Source organism: Protomyctophum bolini (assembly GCF_963924005.1).
Source record: "Protomyctophum bolini genome assembly, chromosome: 23".
Classification (NCBI taxonomy): domain Eukaryota; kingdom Metazoa; phylum Chordata; class Actinopteri; order Myctophiformes; family Myctophidae; genus Protomyctophum; species Protomyctophum bolini.
The window spans coordinates 15,911,795-15,930,309 of NC_137884.1; the positions used below are offsets into that span (position 1 = coordinate 15,911,795).

Sequence of the window (18,515 nt, forward strand, 5' to 3'; positions counted from 1 at the left end):
TTTATTTCAGACATGCTCTAGTATGTGAAGAATGCCTGTGCTATTAACTCATTTTAATTATTAACTCATGTGGATTTGAACCTATATGACGTTAAGCATACCAATCTCAAAGTCCTCAAAAGGGCACTCTTAGCTACAAGCAGGAAAAAAGATTGTCATTGCAGTTACCGAAACATTGTTGATTTACATTGATTGTTTTTATTTATCCATTCCAAGTATTTCTCTTCATTTCTGGAGAAAGAAAAAAAAAGAAACACTGAAGGTAAACATTTCTTTGCTGCACGACAAAAAAACATGAAAAATATCTTTTACGTTACGTTTTTGATTTACAAAGTCATTTTCACATTCACAACGAAAGAAGATATTAGAAGTCTTGAACACCTAGAATGAAATGGCATCGATTCAATCAAGTATTTACATCTTTTCACACGCCTCTGGCTCAAGGGGTGGGTCTACCACGTATACCCTATATGGTCGACTGGCGTCCCACAGGGCTCTATACTAGTGTATTTTATGTTGTGGGGGGAAAGCTTTAGGTGAAAATAGCCGACCGACAAGCTATTTTCAGCTTTCCCCACAATACAGATGCTGGGGTTTAATTGGTTAATTCCCCTGCATTTCCCACAAGCCCATATCCCTGTAGAACAGTGGAAACTGGGACGGATAGACCAAGGGTTCCAGAACTATTGTTTTATGGGTTGCAGCTGCAAGTTCCTAAAAGAAAAATCACACCCGTGTGAAGTCAGGGTCGCTCTTATCATACATCATCTGGCCAATCTCAATTTGCGTCCTCACTTTTGTCATCATTGTTTGTGTTTACGCAATGTTTGTGCTGTCTCAAAATGAGTCCTAGAAAATGATAGCAAAACAATGTTTGTGTTTTTACAAACCCCTCAAAGCTGGACATAGGAGGGGCTAGCGCCCCTCAAAAATGGAAATCATGTTAAAATAAAGGGACTGTTTGGGAACCACTGGTCTACCGAACAGTGTAAATGGGGTCAGACATTAACCCCAGCAACGCCATGCCTGAAAAGAAACTACAGTATGATGATGCCTATAGGAGCAGAACGTAAAGTTTCCCTTTAAGTAGCCATCTCACTTCCATTGACAATTTTATACATTTTCTAGATAATTTCGTTCACTGCATAGGGCCTATACATACTGCATCTCGCTGCACTTTTTTCATTTTTTTTAGCTTCACACGCAAACACACTCGCACTTTCACCTGAGTTGGATGACCACATACATGCACATGGGTGGCATAATAAAAAATAAATAATATCTTCATTCTTTCACATTCATTCATCAATGAAGAAACTAAAAAGGCTTAGACGTCGACTGTCAGTCGTACCATTGGAAGTTCCAAAGGATGAACATTCAAAAGAAGCTACACATTATTAATTAAGGCCCCCAATTCACCCGTTTTCTTACAGCATGGCGTCCTTTATCGTCTGTCGGGTGGAAACCTCATGAGTCCAAAACTTTTACTTTTCACGATTCAAATTCAAAAGTAGCAGATCTACAAGCTCGAATTTTCGAGCATGTAGATCTGCTGCTTTTGATGCTTTTGTGTGACTAAGTAGTATGATCAAGTAGGGAGTTAATTTACGAAAACACACAACGTATCGTGATGGGAGATATTTTCACTACTTGTGTGACACTCATTTACGGAATGAAAAAATAATATGGTGATGTAGGTTTCTGCCCGACATCAACCATTATTTGGAAATGTTGTGTGAAAAACAAAGTCTAGTGTATATCGTTGCTGTCAGGGAAGCAAACCTTTTTTTCCGTAAATTAACGCCTTACTTGATCCTATACAGCGTCACACAAAAGTATCAAACGTAGCAGATATACAAGCTCGAAACGTTTCGAGCTTGTAGATCTGCTACTCTTGCTATTCTTGAATTTGAATCCTGAAAAGTAACAGCTTCGGACATCCACCTGACAGAGACCATGTAGGGTACTGTAACATAGCCGTATTCCAAGGAAAAGGACTGGAAATGAGAACAATGAATACGTGACGGCAAACAAAATGCAGACATAAAAATAAATAAATATGCAATGAATTATGTGGGGATTAGGCTGGTTTGCACCATATATGAAACTCCACCACAATGCATATTACAGACACTTTAAAGGAATAGTTCACAGAATAAATGACTTTCTATCAGGCGACAGAGTGGTCCCGGTGCATTCTTCGCTCGCGTGTGAGCCGGTTCAGCCCGGAAGTGTTTTTATTCTTTAATGATATTTCAGTAGCGTTTTCTGGCTCATACAAGTGCTCAGATTTTCCTGTGGAGTGTGATGTAAGAGCCAGAAAATCCCATATATGACAATGGGATTTGCCAACAATGGCATTGCAGGTCATAAAACCTAAAAGAAAAATGTAAAATGAAATTAAACCTCTAAGTATTCAGACAGCCAGCATTGGGTTAAACGCTCCCAACATTTCTGTCTCTGTGCATTGAAAGATGAGGAACAATGCATGAATTTGACTGTCCACTTCCTGATTGGTTAGTCATTTGCTAGCAGAAAATGTTTGGACGAATGACAAACCTGCTAGGAAAATCTTTGAATGCAGACTGCGGCCCCTAGAGGTGTCACAGAGACAAAATATTTTGGAAGTGTTTGGCTGTTTGAATAATGGAATGTTTTACAAACTAACACTCCATGAGTTATTGACATCACCGGGTAGGTAATAACAATTAGAAATAGTCATTACTTGGGTGAACTACTCCTTTAACCACATAAAGCACAGTACTTGGGTAGAGGTTTGGGTTGTGTAGTTACCGTTGTAACTCCCAACATTATATTGGCCAGCTACCTGATTGACTTATGTTGCACAGTTTACAGCTCTCAAAATCTGTCTTTTTTTTACTATTTACTATTTGAATCCAGATCCACTTCTTCCTAATTCAACTAGTAATATCAAATTATGATTTTCGTAATGCAGTGTTGAGTTTTGTGATTCATTGATGTATTGGTCTGTGTCCGTTTATGATATAAGAGTGATTTTGAGGCCTGGTTCAATGTGCAATTTTCATTCTACGGAAAATCTTTGAGCATTTTTACTTTTCGTTTGACATGCCAAAAGTAGGGATGCCTGCCCGGAAAGTGGTTAAAGACATTCAGATAATTTACGATTTCCAGCCATGATAAACCAACTATGCAACAGAATGGCACACATTGATTGATTGATGTAACAACAGTGAACTGAAAACTTTCTTCCTCCAGGGTTCGTTCAGAACATTGCCAATGGGTTTCTAAACTGTCATGGGTTTCTAAACTCGCTGAGCCCATGCAAAAAAAGGCTTCATAACACTTGTTATAAATGTGTATAATTATGCATACCGGTAACAACTTATAACACACTTCATAACTGATTTAAGTTATGGTACAGTAGCTATGTATACTGTGCTGTTCCACTGAACTTATAGCACTTATAAACTTATAAAAGTTGATATGCATACTTATAACCATTTATATTGAGTGTTATGCTTATTAATGCATTATCATTGTGTTTATAATGCATTATAGATGCCACCTTAATATAAAGTCGTACCAGAAGTCCCTCATAACTCCCGAACTCCCTCATTATGTTCTACAGCAGGGGTCTTCAATATTTTCCAGACCGAGGACCCCTTTGCTGAGACAAGAGATTTCATAGCTTCACAGACTTGATTGTTAGTTGACTAATCTTTTCTATCCCTATGTTGGATTCAATACTTTGTGAACTTGACTCCTGTACTTGGTCTGCTTTCCCCCCACGCTATAGGGGTATTATAAACTCATCCAGGAACACAATATCGGTGCATAAACATTTAAAAAAATCAATTTAGATAAAGTTAATTAGATTTTAACACCCTGGATTGAATGTGTGTGTGTGTGTGTGTGTGTGTGTGTGTGTGTGTGCGTGTGTGAAATCCATTAGACCCGCCTACCTTTTAATCATAACTATTGTTCCTACTGCAAGCCTTGAAACACTATTGTACGACAACCAAACGAAACGACCATAAAACACCGTATTCAGTCCCAAAAGGAGCAAACAGCCAAACCGCTGGTGACTCTCCATCATCAGTACTAAAGTCTTGGTCCCTTTTGTGCTCCGGTATTTATTTACAACCTCCTGGCTTTGCTTTGGCTCAGATATCTCTTGTCCAACAGGAGGTCACAAGAAGCACGTGCGTGTGCGCGTGCGCGTGTGTGTCTGTGTGTGGGGCGTCAGGCTCACGTCAGGTCGCCCTCTGAATCCATAAGGCGACAACTCAACCACTGGCATGGGAATGGCCATTGTGCTTTAAACTGCTCAGATCAATTCATCGATCCATTTATCAATCGATCCGCCTGGCGATTTGGACGCAACACTCTGGTCAGCTCGCTCTGGTGACGCGACGACGATTGACATAAACACAGATAAAAACAAAGACTGCTGACTGTTGGAAAGGAGAAAGAGGGCAGACAGAGAGCGAGAGATAGAGAGAGAGAGAAAGAAAGAGTGAGAGAGGTTCTCAAACTTTTTCATATCAAGGACTCCCAAAATAATATTTGGCTGCAGACTTCCCCCCCCCCCCCATCTGAAAATGTGTTGTGGCAGGGAACATGATTTGGGTTGTTAAAAATGTTTCAAAACTATTGGAAATTTGTCACATTTATATATATTTTTTGTGTTCTTTTTTTAAAGCAAGACGAGCGTGTAGATCGTTCAAATAGCCAAAGTATACAGTAGGGGTTAAAGTAGTTAAAATATTTGACCCCACTTTGAGAACCACTGCCTTATGAGTCCAACAAAGGACTAAAAGGACAGACCGAATGAGAGAGAGAGGGAGAATGGGGCGATCTTTCCAAAATGTAGTAATAAAAAAAAATAAGTGCTTGGCTTCCAGTGGCACTGGTTTCAGCGTCCTACTGTACAGTACGTGTATCCCAAGGCCCCCCAACACCACCTAAACCCCATACGGTTGTCCCTCAGGGTTTTGTGCTAGTGTCTTTTCGGTCTTATTGTGAGGGGAAAGCTTTCGTAGGAAAACAGCCGATTGACAAGATTGCCGTTCTGCTATTTTACTGCAAGACCCCCTCCCCCCACGATATGGGGTGCTGGGGGTGAAGCGGTTCACGGTCCAAAGGCCCCGGTGGCGGTCCCCCCGTCCCTCGGGGCTGCTGCTTGGCCCCGCTCAGGGCTGCCGGCTGTTGCCCCCGTACATCAGCGGTATGACGAAGACAGTGATGTCGTCTCCGGAGCCCAGCCGGTCGTTGGTGATCCTCCAGCCTCGGTCCCGCAGCACGCCGCGCGCCCTCATCACCAGGTCCTGGGCCGCCATGGTGTACCTGGAGGGACGAGAGAGAGACGCAGAGAAAGGTTTTCAGAAAGTGCCCAGGTCAGCTGCCACTCTTCGTTCTTTTACATTGCTAACTAAACACGCTTCTGTTTATTGCTGCCTCTGTTTGAGGTGTTTTATTATTACTAGAGTTCACACCTGCGCCGCACTGCCGATCCGACCAATTGTGTCTGAGTCATAGTGTCAGGCTTTGCCAGAGTCCCCGTTGTGCAATTTAGGCATTTAGCAGACGCTCTTAATCCAGAGTGAGTACCGAATTACGATACTCACCTGATTCTGTCTGTCCCTTTTGTGCCCATACCGGTATATGGAGATGTCTGTATCTGTCAGTCCATGTCCCTTTAATGAGGTCCCTGATGTCATAAGTGTATTGCATGCCCATATAAAAAGTGTCTGGGGTGTAAGCTAAAAGCTAGAGTATTCTTTAAAATGACCCCAAACATGTTTGTAATTTACATATCCCTTTAAATAGCTTTCCGATGGTGAAACGAAGCATCTAGTGTACCGTAAGTGCAGTACAGTACCTGTGGAGGTCGTCGGGGTCGCAGTTTGCCAGGAAGCTGGTGACACATTCGGCCACTTCCTGGTTGGACAGGACGTCCCACAGGCCGTCCGTCCCCATCACCAGGACATCGTCCGCTCCGTGCTCATGGTCTGTCAGGTTGTATACCCTCACCTGGGGGACACACGGCGACCAGGGGGGAACCGTACAGTTAATATACCCTCACCTGGGGGACACACGGCGACCAGGGGGGGAACCGTACAGTAACTATAGTCTGTCAGGTTGTACACCCTCACCTGGGGGACACACGGCGACCAGGGGGGGAACCGTACAGTAACTGATCATAGCTCATAGTCTGTCAGGTTGTACACCCTCACCTGGGGGACACACGGCGACCAGGGGGGGAACCGTACAGACCATGATCATAGCTCATAGTCTGTCAGGTTGTACACCCTCACCTGGGGGACACACGGCGACCAGGGGGGGAACCGTACAGTAACTATAGTCTGTCAGGTTGTACACCCTCACCTGGGGGACACACGGCGACCAGGGGGGGAACCGTACAGTAACTATAGTCTGTCAGGTTGTACACCCTCACCTGGGGGACACACGGCGACCAGGGGGGGGGAACCGTACAGTAACTGCATCCATTTGAATTCCACCAATCCAAGCATATTGATATGTAAAAGAGCAACATATCGTATCGTTTGATTTTGTATCGTATCGTTGTGCAACGCAGATAATCGGTATTGAATTGTTTAGCAATTCGTCACATTACAGGATTCCTGCCATTAAAAAGTATTCCAAGTAGGGCGGTGAATTACGAAAAAAACAGAGATAAGAGATAAGAGGTTTCTGATGACGGCGACACTATGAAGTACTTTTACAATTGTGTTGCTACGTTTACTTCTTCCAGCGCTGGTCTCACCTGTACTGTATAAATAAAATATAATAATAATAATAATTGGTATTGACCTCGGGGCAGCAGGACAGGAAGGGCTTGATGTAGATGTTGGAGTCGTGGACTTTGAGGTCGTGGTCTCCGAGGCCCCGCGTCACCCCGATGGTCGCCAACACCCGCGCCTGAAAACAATTGGAATGAAGGAGGCGTGAGGGAGAAAGTGTGTTAGTGTAGCTTTGACGTGTTTGTCCAAGTGTGTGGCAAAAAATAAATAAAAACAGACGCACACCTATTCCTGCTGCATGCACGCGCGCGCACACACACACACACACACACACACAAACAGTGACTCACCTTCTTCCCTTCACCGTATATCAGAGGAAACTTTAGATCGTCATCTTCAATGGTCTTATAAGCCCTGGGAGGGAACACACACACACACACACACACACACACACACACACACACACACACAATCATAATAATAATAGTAGTAGTGGAGATTCTGTTACTACTTGAAAGGTAAGGAAAAACTACAAATGTATTCATGTTAAATGCAGACTGACCAGTCTAAAAAAGGTTTTAATCATGTTAAATGCAGACTGAGCAGTCTCTAAAAGGTTTTAATCATGTTAAATGCAGACTGAGCAGTCTCTAAAAGGTTTTAATCATGTTAAATGCAGACTGAGCAGTCTCTAAAAGGTTTTAATCATGTTAAATGCAGACTGACCAGCCGTCCATGGTGAAGTCTCGGTACAGCATTCTCTTGCCCACCTCCTTCCTCTGAACCCTCCGGGGGAACTCCAGGTGTGTAAACTCATTTCCCAACAGGTGGGGCTGCATGTAGCCCTGTAGGACACACACACACGCACACGTACACAAAACACTTTTTGTTTTAATCAAAAAAGGATAACTTACCCTACCTTTAAAACCTTTTCAAAAAACGTCATTTTGTTGTGATACCAATAAATAGGGATTGAAAGTGCACTAGCTCCATAGACCCAAGCCAGAACAAACATCGATTGATTGATCATTAAAATATACATGCTCTGAAAACTCTCTGTGTGTGTGTGTGTGTGTGTTTTAACGATCTGTGGTTCTCACCAGGAACTGGAGTCGCTGTCGTTCCGATTCGGGCGTGAACTCTGCAGACACAGGAATGATGTCGTTGTTCCTAATGATGATAGCCCTGGAGGTCAGGGTACGGAGACAAACACACACACACACACACACACACACACACACACACACACACACGCAATGTTGCTTTATACATATTTCACTCAATGCATCAGGAAACACTTTTCATCATTTGGAAAAAAGGTTAAGAATGATGTAAGTTAAAACATAACAGTATATGAGTATGCAGTATGCACACGTACAATACACATCTAAATCAGACAGACACACACACACCTGCTGTCTCCTGCGTTCCCCACATAGAGTTTTCCCAGCAGGTAGACCACAGTCAGAGCGGTACAGCCTCCTGTGATGTTGTACATCCGCTTCTCTCTCTCTATCTGGGCGTCCTGGGAGCAGAGGGGAGGCGGAAGGGCACATAAATAGAGTTCTTCCGATACCAACACCAGTGTCGGATTGTTAATCGGATTGATCCTCGGTATCAATACGATACGCAGCAAGTAATCGGAATCGGTATCGGGGGACATCTCTAGGAATACATTCATGGAATAATGTCAGAATTTCCAGCTAGCTCTGCTATGTGAGCAGCACAAGTGAGAGAACAAAACTCACTTGCGGCAATCCGCCTCGACTCAATGACTTTCACGCAGCAGATACGATTAGCCAAGGAGGGATCGATCCGAGTTATCGATCTACCCTTATCTAATCTTGTGAAAGCCATTGCGTGAAGGTGAATCGCGGATTGCCGATTGATCTATCGACAGAGCATTGTCGTCTGGTGGACGGACACAAAACTGTTACTTTTCATGATTCAAATTGGAATGTAGCTGCTACGTACATTTGATGTTGACACTGTAGTATGATGAAGTATTAATTTAATTTAATATTTACATCACTGCCGACAGCAATGATATATACAATACAACAGAATGCAGATCAATTGGACATACAAGAGGCTCAGTCCCTCCTGAAACCAAGGACAAGGTGGTTGCACCGCCACCTCCCACCACATGGGGGCTAAACAGGTGCTTGTGGGTCATGAATAATGCAGTCGGTGGATGCTGTCCAGGAGAGATCCTCATTGGACGCAGAGGCATGGAAGGAGTCAGTTTACACGCTGACTTTGTCTCTTTATCTTGTTAAATCTTCCAACAGGGGGTCCAGCTGCATCTCTCTTTCAGCTATGCAGTCAGCCTCAAAATAATTTGGGGACCCCACCCTGGAGGGTCCTGACCCCCAGTTTGGGAACGACGTCACTTGTATCCAAAGTGATTGTCAGCAGTGTCTGGAATGTTCCTTTTTTACTCTGTCTGCTGCACAGGTGGGGTGTCCTGATCCTTTAATGAAACACACTGGGCTTCATGTTTCCTCCCTTTCTCACCCACCTCCTAAAATATAACTACAACCTGATGGAATTCTCTTCAAGAAGAGTATGACTAAATCTATATCAATCTAATGTCAAAATTCAACACCGTCTCTCACCATGTCTTTGAATGCATTCTATATGGCTCCCACCACCAGACTGTTAATTCATTACATATATTATTAATGAATAACATTCACGACATCTCACCATGTCTTTGAAGGCGTTCTCTATGGCTCCCACCACCAGACTCTGGTGCTGCACCTTCTTCTCCATGAAGAGGCGCAGGGGAGGAGCCTGCTGCTGCTGGGGAGGAGGGGTCGAGCCCGGCGGGGTGGAGCCGGGGGGCCCCGGGGCCCCGGCGGCCCCTCTCAGTGAGGCGGCGCGCGTCAGCCGAGGGCCAGACGACGACGGGTAAGGGGGCGGCGCGGGCCCGTCCGGGAGCTGGGGGGACCCCTCCTCGCCCAGGATGGTGGGGGGCGGCGCGGATTGGTTGTGGAGCAGGTCGATGACGGCCTGCAGCTGGCAGGCGATGTGGTGCTGCAGGAGGCGGGAGGCGACCACCGCCGCCCCCGAGCCCGCGTGTCCGTCGAATAACCCCCAGTAGTGGAACGTCAGACCCTCCGAGTGCAGCTGGAGAAAGAGAGAGAGACCTTTATTGATCTCACAGGGGACATTCAGGCGTCCGGCGCTGTGATTGGCCAGTCACTGTGATTGACAGCCTAAACCTAACCCTAACCTTAACCTCAGTAAAACTATACCTAAACCTAACCCTAACCTTAACCTCAGTAAAACTATACCTAAACCTAACCCTAACCTTAACCTCAGTAAAACTATACCTAAACCTTACCCTAACCTCAGTAAACGTAACTTGCCCGGGGGCGTGGTTATAAGCACAACCTGTGTAGTAATTAGTATGTAGCGCCGGAGACAGCACAGCAGTAATGGACTAATCCACAGAGGGGTGCCCTGGATGCAGCCATTACTGAGATGTACCCATTAAGCTGATAAAACTCTTCTGGGTGTCCTTGGCACAAAACATTTTAAGATGGCGGTCCGCGGCCAAATATATAGGGGGTCACTTGACACGAAAAAGTTTGAGAAGTTTGAGAACTACTGATTTAGAAGGCCTTTGTATAATCGGTCTCGGGTCTTAATGGGTTAAACAGAACCAGTTGTGTTGTAGTGACTGATAGAAAAACACATCTCATGACTCATGAGCATTTATACTGTAATACTGTTGAGGAGACACAACACCATGACTCATCTCTGTCCAGTAGCATGTAACCGACCACAGAGGTCAAACCACAGAGGTCAAACCCAATCCCCATGCAGTGATATTATGTGCTCACCTCTGATCTCTCTCTCTCCCCCCCCCCCCCCCCCCCTCTCTCTCCCTCTCTCTCTCTCTGCAGCTAGTGCTCACAGGGACAAGTCAAGCACATTGCACCTCTATTCAGATGACTTCATTGGCTACAGATTCAGCACAGAAATGGGTGCCGGCTCACCACCTATAAATTAAACAATCAGATCTTAATCGGATCGTCGGGCACAGTCTCCCTTTTTGTCTTTATTTACCCAGGGTAGGTATGCCGAGCTGAGCACAACTCCAATGCTCTTTTTCAGCAACGCCCATGCTTCACACTCACACACAGATTCTAACCTGGGAGCTGACCAGAACAACCACTGTTGAGCAGCCTCACTGGAGCAGTTGGAAGTTCAATCCTTGCTCAAGGGCCATTTACTTCCCTCACCCTGATATTTTTTTCTGCTGGTCCAAGGGGTCGAAGTCGAACCGGGAACCTTTTGGTCACAAACGTGCCGGGACCCAATTGTGGGTCGCGGGCCGATTTTTGTGGATCGCGAGTGAATATCACCCTACTTTTTCATAAATTAAAGAATTAAAGAATAAAGAAATTCCAGAAATTACACAATGTCAAATTGTAACAACACTCTACAAATTGTGGAATTTCTGGAACTTAGGCGTTAGGCCTACTATATGGTAGGAAGGATGTTTTGTTTGTGTTTACCATCAATCATGTATGTGACACCACCTCATCACACACGTCCAGTGCACTCTCACAGGAGTGTGCTGCATGCACCAGGGCTTTAAAGTCAATATCCAAATATAGATTGTTTTAACCATGTCGCAAAATGTAACGATATACACTGTATAGACGGTACCCAGTGCACCCTGTATATAGGCAGCATGATAACAAATCCATGCATGGAAATGTGGTCATAACCAGTGTTGGGCAGTAACAAGTCACTAGTAATATATTACTGTAATATTATTACTTTACCCAGTAACGAGTAGTGTTGAGGTCCGGGGCTAGGCTAGGCTAAACTTCCATTCGCTCGAGCCATTGAGTTATAATTATACTTCCGGAAGTCTTCCAGGTGCTTCAAAGCGCCACTGAGCAACTTCCACTGAAATGAATAGCGGGGGGCTAACGCTACAGTTCGGTCTCTATCCTTCTTTATACTCTATGTCGGAAATCCAGACGTTTTTATTTCCAGGGAGAAGAAAAAGTCTGGGGCCGAGTCCACTCCAATTCGGCATACAGTAGCGCAAACGTCGCTCACTCTCTGCTGATTTCCGATCGTCTGCACCTTTGTTAAATTGACACATGCACACACACACACACACACACACACACACACACACACTCACACTCCTCTCTCTCTGTCACTCTAATTAATTAGTCTCATGTCCAGCAGCTGTGCCTAGTTTCTCCCCCGGGAGAAGGCTGCCTATGCTTCCAGTGTAAAAATAAGCTGACTAAACAGATTCTGTTGTTGTAGGATCCCTTTTTGCGGGTAGAGGGGCAAAAGTAATATGTCATATTATAATATGTAATGAATCCAAGTAATAAGTAATATAATATTACTTTTCTTTTAAGGAGTAATATGTAATAAGTCACATATTACTCTCTTGAGTGATACTGCCCAACACTGGTCATCATAACTAACATTATTGTACGGTACCTCTCCTGTCATGCTGCTCTCCATGCGGAGCCCCCCGCCGTCTCCGTTGGGCAGCGAGTTGCGTCTCTTGGCGGTGGGGGTCCCGCTGGGGGTGGAGCAGGGCGGGGGGCAGTAGCTCATGGGTCTCCGACGGGCCACCACCACCTCGCAGCACGCCTGGTCCTCGTTCACCAGGCTCTTCCCCGCGTTGATCACCCTGCACGGGGAGCGGAGAGAGAGAGAAATGGAGGGAGGGAGGGAGGGAGCAGCAGAGGTTATTCAAAGTTTGACATTTTTCATACATTTAATTTTTTCTACACGTGTGTGTGACACTGTCTATTATGTCCACATATCTCTGTCTGTGTGTGTGTGTGTGTGTGTGTGTGTGTGCGTGTGTGTGTGTGTGTGTGTGTGTGTGTGTGTGTGTGTGTGTGCGTGTGTGCGTGTGTGTGTGTGTGTTTGTGTGCGTGCGTGCGGCTGTGTGACAGACAGATGGACGGACGCAGACAGACAGTTGGAACACGTTGAAGGAAGAAGATGATACATTCATGAATGTGCAAGTGGCAGTGTGCAGGTATATCTCTTATTGTTGATTTCGTCTACCGTTTGTCGCCGCTTTTAAACATATGTGGGACTTTTTCACTAACTTTAGAAATTTGAAAAGCTTGCACAGCAGCTATTTTGGGGGAGGGAGTATAATCGTGAAGATCTGACTTGTAGATCTGCTACATTTGACACTTTTGTGTGACACTGTGGTATGATCAAGTAGGGCGTTAATTTACAACAACAACAAAAGTTAGAATATGGAGATAAGAGGTTTCGTACGTATGTTGTACTGTATGTTGTAGGTAGAATCTAAAATGACACAGATGCTATCCCGGTCTCAATCAACGTGTTCATACGTTTACGATCTGGGAACCCATTGCCAAACAAAAAAACGTTTTTTTTTGTTTTGTTTTCCTGAATCTGTCTTGAGAGATTAATATGTTTGTTGAGTCCCATGTGCTGCTCCAGCCCGTAGCAGAGAACAGGGCTAATTAACTGGTCTAATGGCGACTTTAATTACAGACTCATGAAATTAAATGTAACTCCTTAACTATCGTCTTGTTTACACGATCAGAACGAAGTGAAACATGTCATGTCACGTATGGCATTTCTCAGTTTCTGGATGCGTGCGTGTCCATTCAGGTTCCACATGAAGCTTCTCAGAACCCTAATGTGGGCCCTGCTCAGGAGATGCAACCAACTCTGAGAACTTAGAAAGCACTTTCAAGCCCACAGACTTTCTTGTAGATTAGCCATTTCCACTTTTCACTCTATTTACCACCTTCCAGGGACAAATATCCTAACAACATCTAGCCTGGCCCAGCCTGTGTGGTTCCTGGTCTAGAGGGGCGGGTGCCGGTCGAAAACAGGCGGTGGATTCTATTGGTTCAACAATCTGAGCACCCGCCCCCCTCCTCCCCTCCCCTCCCTGGGAGAACACAGTGGAGAACACTGATGTCACCAAATTTGGACAAAAGCTGAATTTCAGGTAAAAATGTTTTTTTCTGTGAGGTTATTGGCTACTGTCTCCAGACGCTTTGTCATATTTAGCGGAATTATCAGCTCTTATCATCATACATCATCATGCATCATCTCATACTGGCCATTGGCCAATCAGAATGCCTGTTGCCTGTGATTGGTTAGTTGATTTGCTCGTTTACATATGACGTACATTTTCCCTTCAATGTCAATGTTTAATTTACGTCATATTCAGCTGAATTCTGACATGATTTCTCCGTTCACGGTCAATGGCAAAACTTGACACGGGCGGGGACAAAAGCTGTTTATAGAAGGGGCTAGCGCCAATCAGAATTTGCGTCCTCACCTTCGTCTTCAATGTTTGTGTTTACACAAAGACTCAAAAGTGTCCATTCATTCATTGTCAATGGCATTTAATGTTTGTGTTAGGACAAAGTTTGTGTTTACACACACACCAGAAGCTAAGTGGACATGAGTGAGAAACCTGTGTGAAAAGGTGTAGGCTACCAAATATGTGAGAAACTTTCCCCATGATGCCATGTGGCTGGCTGCATGCTCAGAGAGAGAGAGAGTGAGAGAGTGAGAGTGTGTGTGTGCGTGTGTGTGTGTGTGTGTGTGTGTGTGTGTGTGTGTGTGTGTGTCTGGGCGTTTTGGTGTAGAGCACATCAAAGGCTTCTACAAAAACCTAGGTGTTTGTAAAGATGATTTTAAAATGACAATGGTAACAACTGAGGAGGTACTTAAGAAACTGAGTGCCCTCCAACCCCACAAGGCCACTGGCCATGACAATATTCCCTCCAAATTTCTCAGAGACTCAGCCATTTCCATAGCTCCAGTCATCACCCACATAGTTAACCTCTCCATCAAACAAGGACAGGTCCCCAGAGATTTTAAACTGGCCAAAGTAACCCCCCTGTACAAAAAAGGGAGCAAATTAGAACCCGGCAACTACCGCCCTATTTCTATTCTAAGCTCCATCTCGAAAGTGATGGAAAAAATAGTCTATGAACAGGTTGAAAAGTATCTTGCCACTAATAAATTGTTGTACGAGTTCCAATCTGGTTTCAGAACATCCCACTCCACTGACACATGCCTTCTCTATTTGAGCGACCACATCAAACACGAGGTGGATGCTGGAAAATACTGCGGCATGGTCATGCTGGACCTCCAAAAGGCTTTTGACACCGTGAACCACTCCATACTGGTTAACAAGCTTAAAGCTATTGGTTTTGATAGCACATCAGTGAGCTGGATGCAATCCTACCTGGAGGGGAGAGAACAGATGGTGGAAGTGAACGGAACACTGTCCCCCCCCCTCCCAGTGAGCTGTGGCGTCCCACAAGGAAGCATACTAGGGCCTTTACTGTTCCTAATATATGTAAACGACATGACTTCAGCTTGTGACTGCAACTTGTTCCTGTTCGCAGACGACTCAGCACTGCTGGTCTCGGACAGGAACAAACTGCAGGTTGAAAAGACCCTCAGCTCTGAACTCGGTAGAATCTGCACCTGGCTCGCTGATAACAAACTATCCTTACACCTGGGAAAAACTGAATCCATTCTCTTCGGATCAAATAGTAATCTCAAAAAGGCAGATGGCTTCTTGGTTAGAGTTGGTGATGATATTATCACACGGAAGGATCAAATTACCTACCTAGGTTCCATCCTGGAGGCCAATCTTTCCGGTGATAAGATGGCCACCAACGTAATCAAAAAAGTCAATCAAAGAACAAGATTCCTCTACAGGATCTCCTCACTGGTCGACAAAAACACCTTGAAGACCTTAACAGGAGCCCTTGTACAAGGTTTCTTTGACTATGCATCCACCTCCTGGTACCACAGCACCTCAAAGGCCCTTAAAACAAGGCTCCAGACCTCCCAAAACAAACTGGTCAGGCTCCTACTTGGCCTCACCCCCCGAACCCACCTCACCCCTGCCCACTTTGACAGGCTGGGATGGCTTAGGGTCGACGACAGAGTACAGCATCTTGCAATGGGTCTGGTCCACAAGATTAGATACACCACCAAGATACCCATGTACCTGTCTAAATACTTCCTTAATGTAAACGAAGTCCACACCCACAACACCAGAGGGAGTGCAACAAACCATGTACAACCCAGATTCGGCACAAACAAGGGACTAAATTCTTTTCGCTCCTATGCGACCAAAATGTGGAACGCCCTACCAACAGTCATTAAGACATGTGAATCCCTTGGCTCCTTCAAAACTGCTCTCAAAGGGCACCTACGGATGGCTGCAATTCGAAACTGGCCTCTGTAAAAGCTGAATTTGTATCTGGATTGTACTATGTTTTTGTATGGACGTGGTGTTGGGTGCCTGCACATATGCACACATGGCATCAACGCATGGTGTTGTGTGCAGGCGCCCTACACTCTGTCTTTGTACTATGGATTGTACTATGTTTTTGTATGGACGTGGTGTTGGGTGCCTGCACATATGCACACATGGCATCAACGCATGGTGTTGTGTGCAGGCGCCCTACACTCTGTCTTTCGTTTTCTTTTCTTTTATCCCCCTGTTCCCCTCACTGTATATATACTTTTTTTCCCTTTTCGCTTCCTATATGATGAATTCCTGTTCTGTTCTTTAACTACATAGAAGTGTCTATTTGTTTGTCTCTAAATGTTTTGATGAATTGAACAATGTGGACCCTGTTGTAAACAAGTGTAAGGCTTAATTGGGTCGTCCACTCACAGTTAACAGTCTTTGTATTGAGTTTGTGCTTGAAATGTACTGTAATTCTGCAAACTGTTAATAAAGATTTCAATCAATCAATCAAAAGTGTGTGTGTGCGTGCGCGCGTGCGTGTGTGCGTGCGTGCGTGCGTGAGAGATCAATAGATATCTACAGTAGTAAGTTGACTGGAGCGGTTGTAACATATTGACCATGGGTGGGAACCGAATCAGGGCGGAACACATTCATTCATTCATCCCTATACTAGAAGCGTAGCCACTAGCCACCATAGACAAAAGGTAAATAGCCTAATAAGCCTATCTACTGTATGTCTCCTGGCATTTGAGATTGATTAAACCGAAGGTTTGAACTACTATATAGACATACTGTAAGTGCAGGACCAGTCGTCTCATGTAGAGTGTAGACAGAGGTTCTCAACCTGTGGGTTAGGGTCATTTTGTGGAGGTCCCCAGATGACGGTGATTGAAGTGACAATTTAAGGACTTTTAAGACTTTATTTCTAAACGCCCCTCAAAAAAAGGAAAAAGAAAAGACCATTACTGCATCAAAAGTAATCAACGAACAGTGCTCTCAAATCATCATTCTCTATATGATGGAAGAGATGCTTTTGGGGGGAAATACAATAGCTGCGTAAAACAATGACCTCATCACCAGTGCTGGCTGGGTGGCAGATGATGCTAGCCAGCTCTGCACTGCATGCACATGATGAGCGGAGCGTCAACAACCGCACAAGAACAAAGCCATAAGGCAGACAGACACACAGGAGGCTTTTGAATTATAGATAGAGGAGTTATAACAGACAGATGGATTATAAGGCTATTCTTGTCAACATCTGCAGAATAGAATGCCTACGCTACAGTCCAATTTTGAGCTATATGATATTCTAGTACAGACTGTACACTGTCTATAGCCTAGTTTATATAGGCAACCGAGCCGAGCACACAAAAGAACAGGAATTCAGTCACTGTACTGACACACACTGTAATTTATAACAGGGTGGTGGTGAATCACATACAATGTAGGCCCCTAAGGCCCTAGCATATACAGTAAGACTGTATACTGGCATGCATGGAGAAACAGGAAACCATAAATAGAATAAAATTAGCATATGCATTGCACACACGCACGCGCGCGCGCACACACACACACACACACACACACACACACACACACACACACACACACACACACACAGTATAACAACAAGATGGCATGTGGGCCTTTTCCCTTTTGTGTGCCTGTGCATCACACATTTTTTTGAATTTGGTACCAAGACAGGCTGAGACAAGCAACCCATGTAGTCTAGACTCTAGACCCCGGTGAGGATGGAGGCTTCGCGGGCAGCAGACTAGCAGACAGATACTTACTCTGCGTAGCCGGTGGCCCAGGGTAATCTCCTGCTCTCCTTGAGGATGAGGATGGGCCGCGCCGCGTGGTCCGCGGAGCACTCCACCTCGTCCGGCGACAGCCCGAGGAACACGGGTCTGCTGTAGGGGAACCGGAGCGGCGGGCCCTCCGAGCCCACGCCACCTTTCCCGGAGGAGGAGGAGGGTCCGCCGCTGCCGCCCGCGATCCCGCCCATGAAGCTGGCCACGGCGGACTTGACCCGCGTCAGCATGTTGGCACCGCGCGGAGGAGCGTCCGTGGAGGAGGAGGACCGGTGATGGTTCGGGTGGTTTGCTGCTGCGGCCGCAGAGCCGCCGCCTCCTCCTCCTCCTCCTCCTCCACCGCGGCTCCCTTTCCCCGAATTCCCCCCCAGCTCGTCGGCCCTGGTGGCGGCGCGTTTAGATGCAACTGGAAGCGGAGACGAGGAGAGAGAGGAGAAGGGAAGGAAGGAAGGTAGGAAAAATAAAGTAGAGTATGTATGGCGGGTGGATGTGGATCCAATCCCCCCCGGTTGGTCACTGTCGTTTCATCCGATCCGACAGATCATCCACCTAAACTCAGAGCTGCCAACCCCCCTGGATTCTGCAGCAGCTGTCTCCTTGATTTCAACCACATCTCCTGGAGGACTCCTTGATTGTCATTTCTCCACGAGTTAGTATTAAACTCCCAAAATTCGA

General features: G+C 45.4%; 1 protein-coding gene across 2 annotated transcripts; it reads right to left on the reverse strand.

The window, feature by feature from the left end:
• Positions 1-269: 269 nt before the first annotated feature.
• LOC308310713 (protein phosphatase 1H-like) lies at positions 270-18,515 on the reverse strand. 2 transcript variants are annotated; one of them, XR_013963527.1, is made up of 11 exons: positions 17,820-18,515; positions 12,234-12,429; positions 9,456-9,878; positions 8,159-8,271; positions 7,847-7,931; positions 7,473-7,591; positions 7,097-7,160; positions 6,817-6,924; positions 5,864-6,015; positions 2,407-5,328; positions 270-2,376 (listed from the first exon to the last, which is right to left on the reverse strand). XR_013963527.1 is itself a non-coding variant. In XM_080757098.1 (10 exons), exons 1-10 carry the CDS (start codon positions 18,068-18,070, stop codon positions 5,175-5,177), a joined length of 1,665 nt encoding a protein of 554 aa, XP_080613224.1. In that variant the 5' UTR covers positions 18,071-18,515; the 3' UTR covers positions 270-5,174. The 2 variants fall into 2 exon arrangements, 1 of the variants encoding a protein (XP_080613224.1); XM_080757098.1 differs by having other exon boundaries at positions 270-5,328.

Coding starts and splice junctions, on each gene's coding strand:
- LOC308310713 (XM_080757098.1), bottom strand. CDS start 18,070: ATGCTGACGCGGGTCAAGTCCGCCGTGGCCAGCTTCATGGGCGGGATC. Junction 12,430..17,819: donor TGGGCCACCGGCTACGCAGA/GTAAGTATCTGT, acceptor CTCCCCGTGCAG/GGTGATCAACGCGGGGAAGA. Junction 6,925..7,096: donor TATACGGTGAAGGGAAGAAG/GTGAGTCACTGT, acceptor AATTGTTTTCAG/GCGCGGGTGTTGGCGACCAT.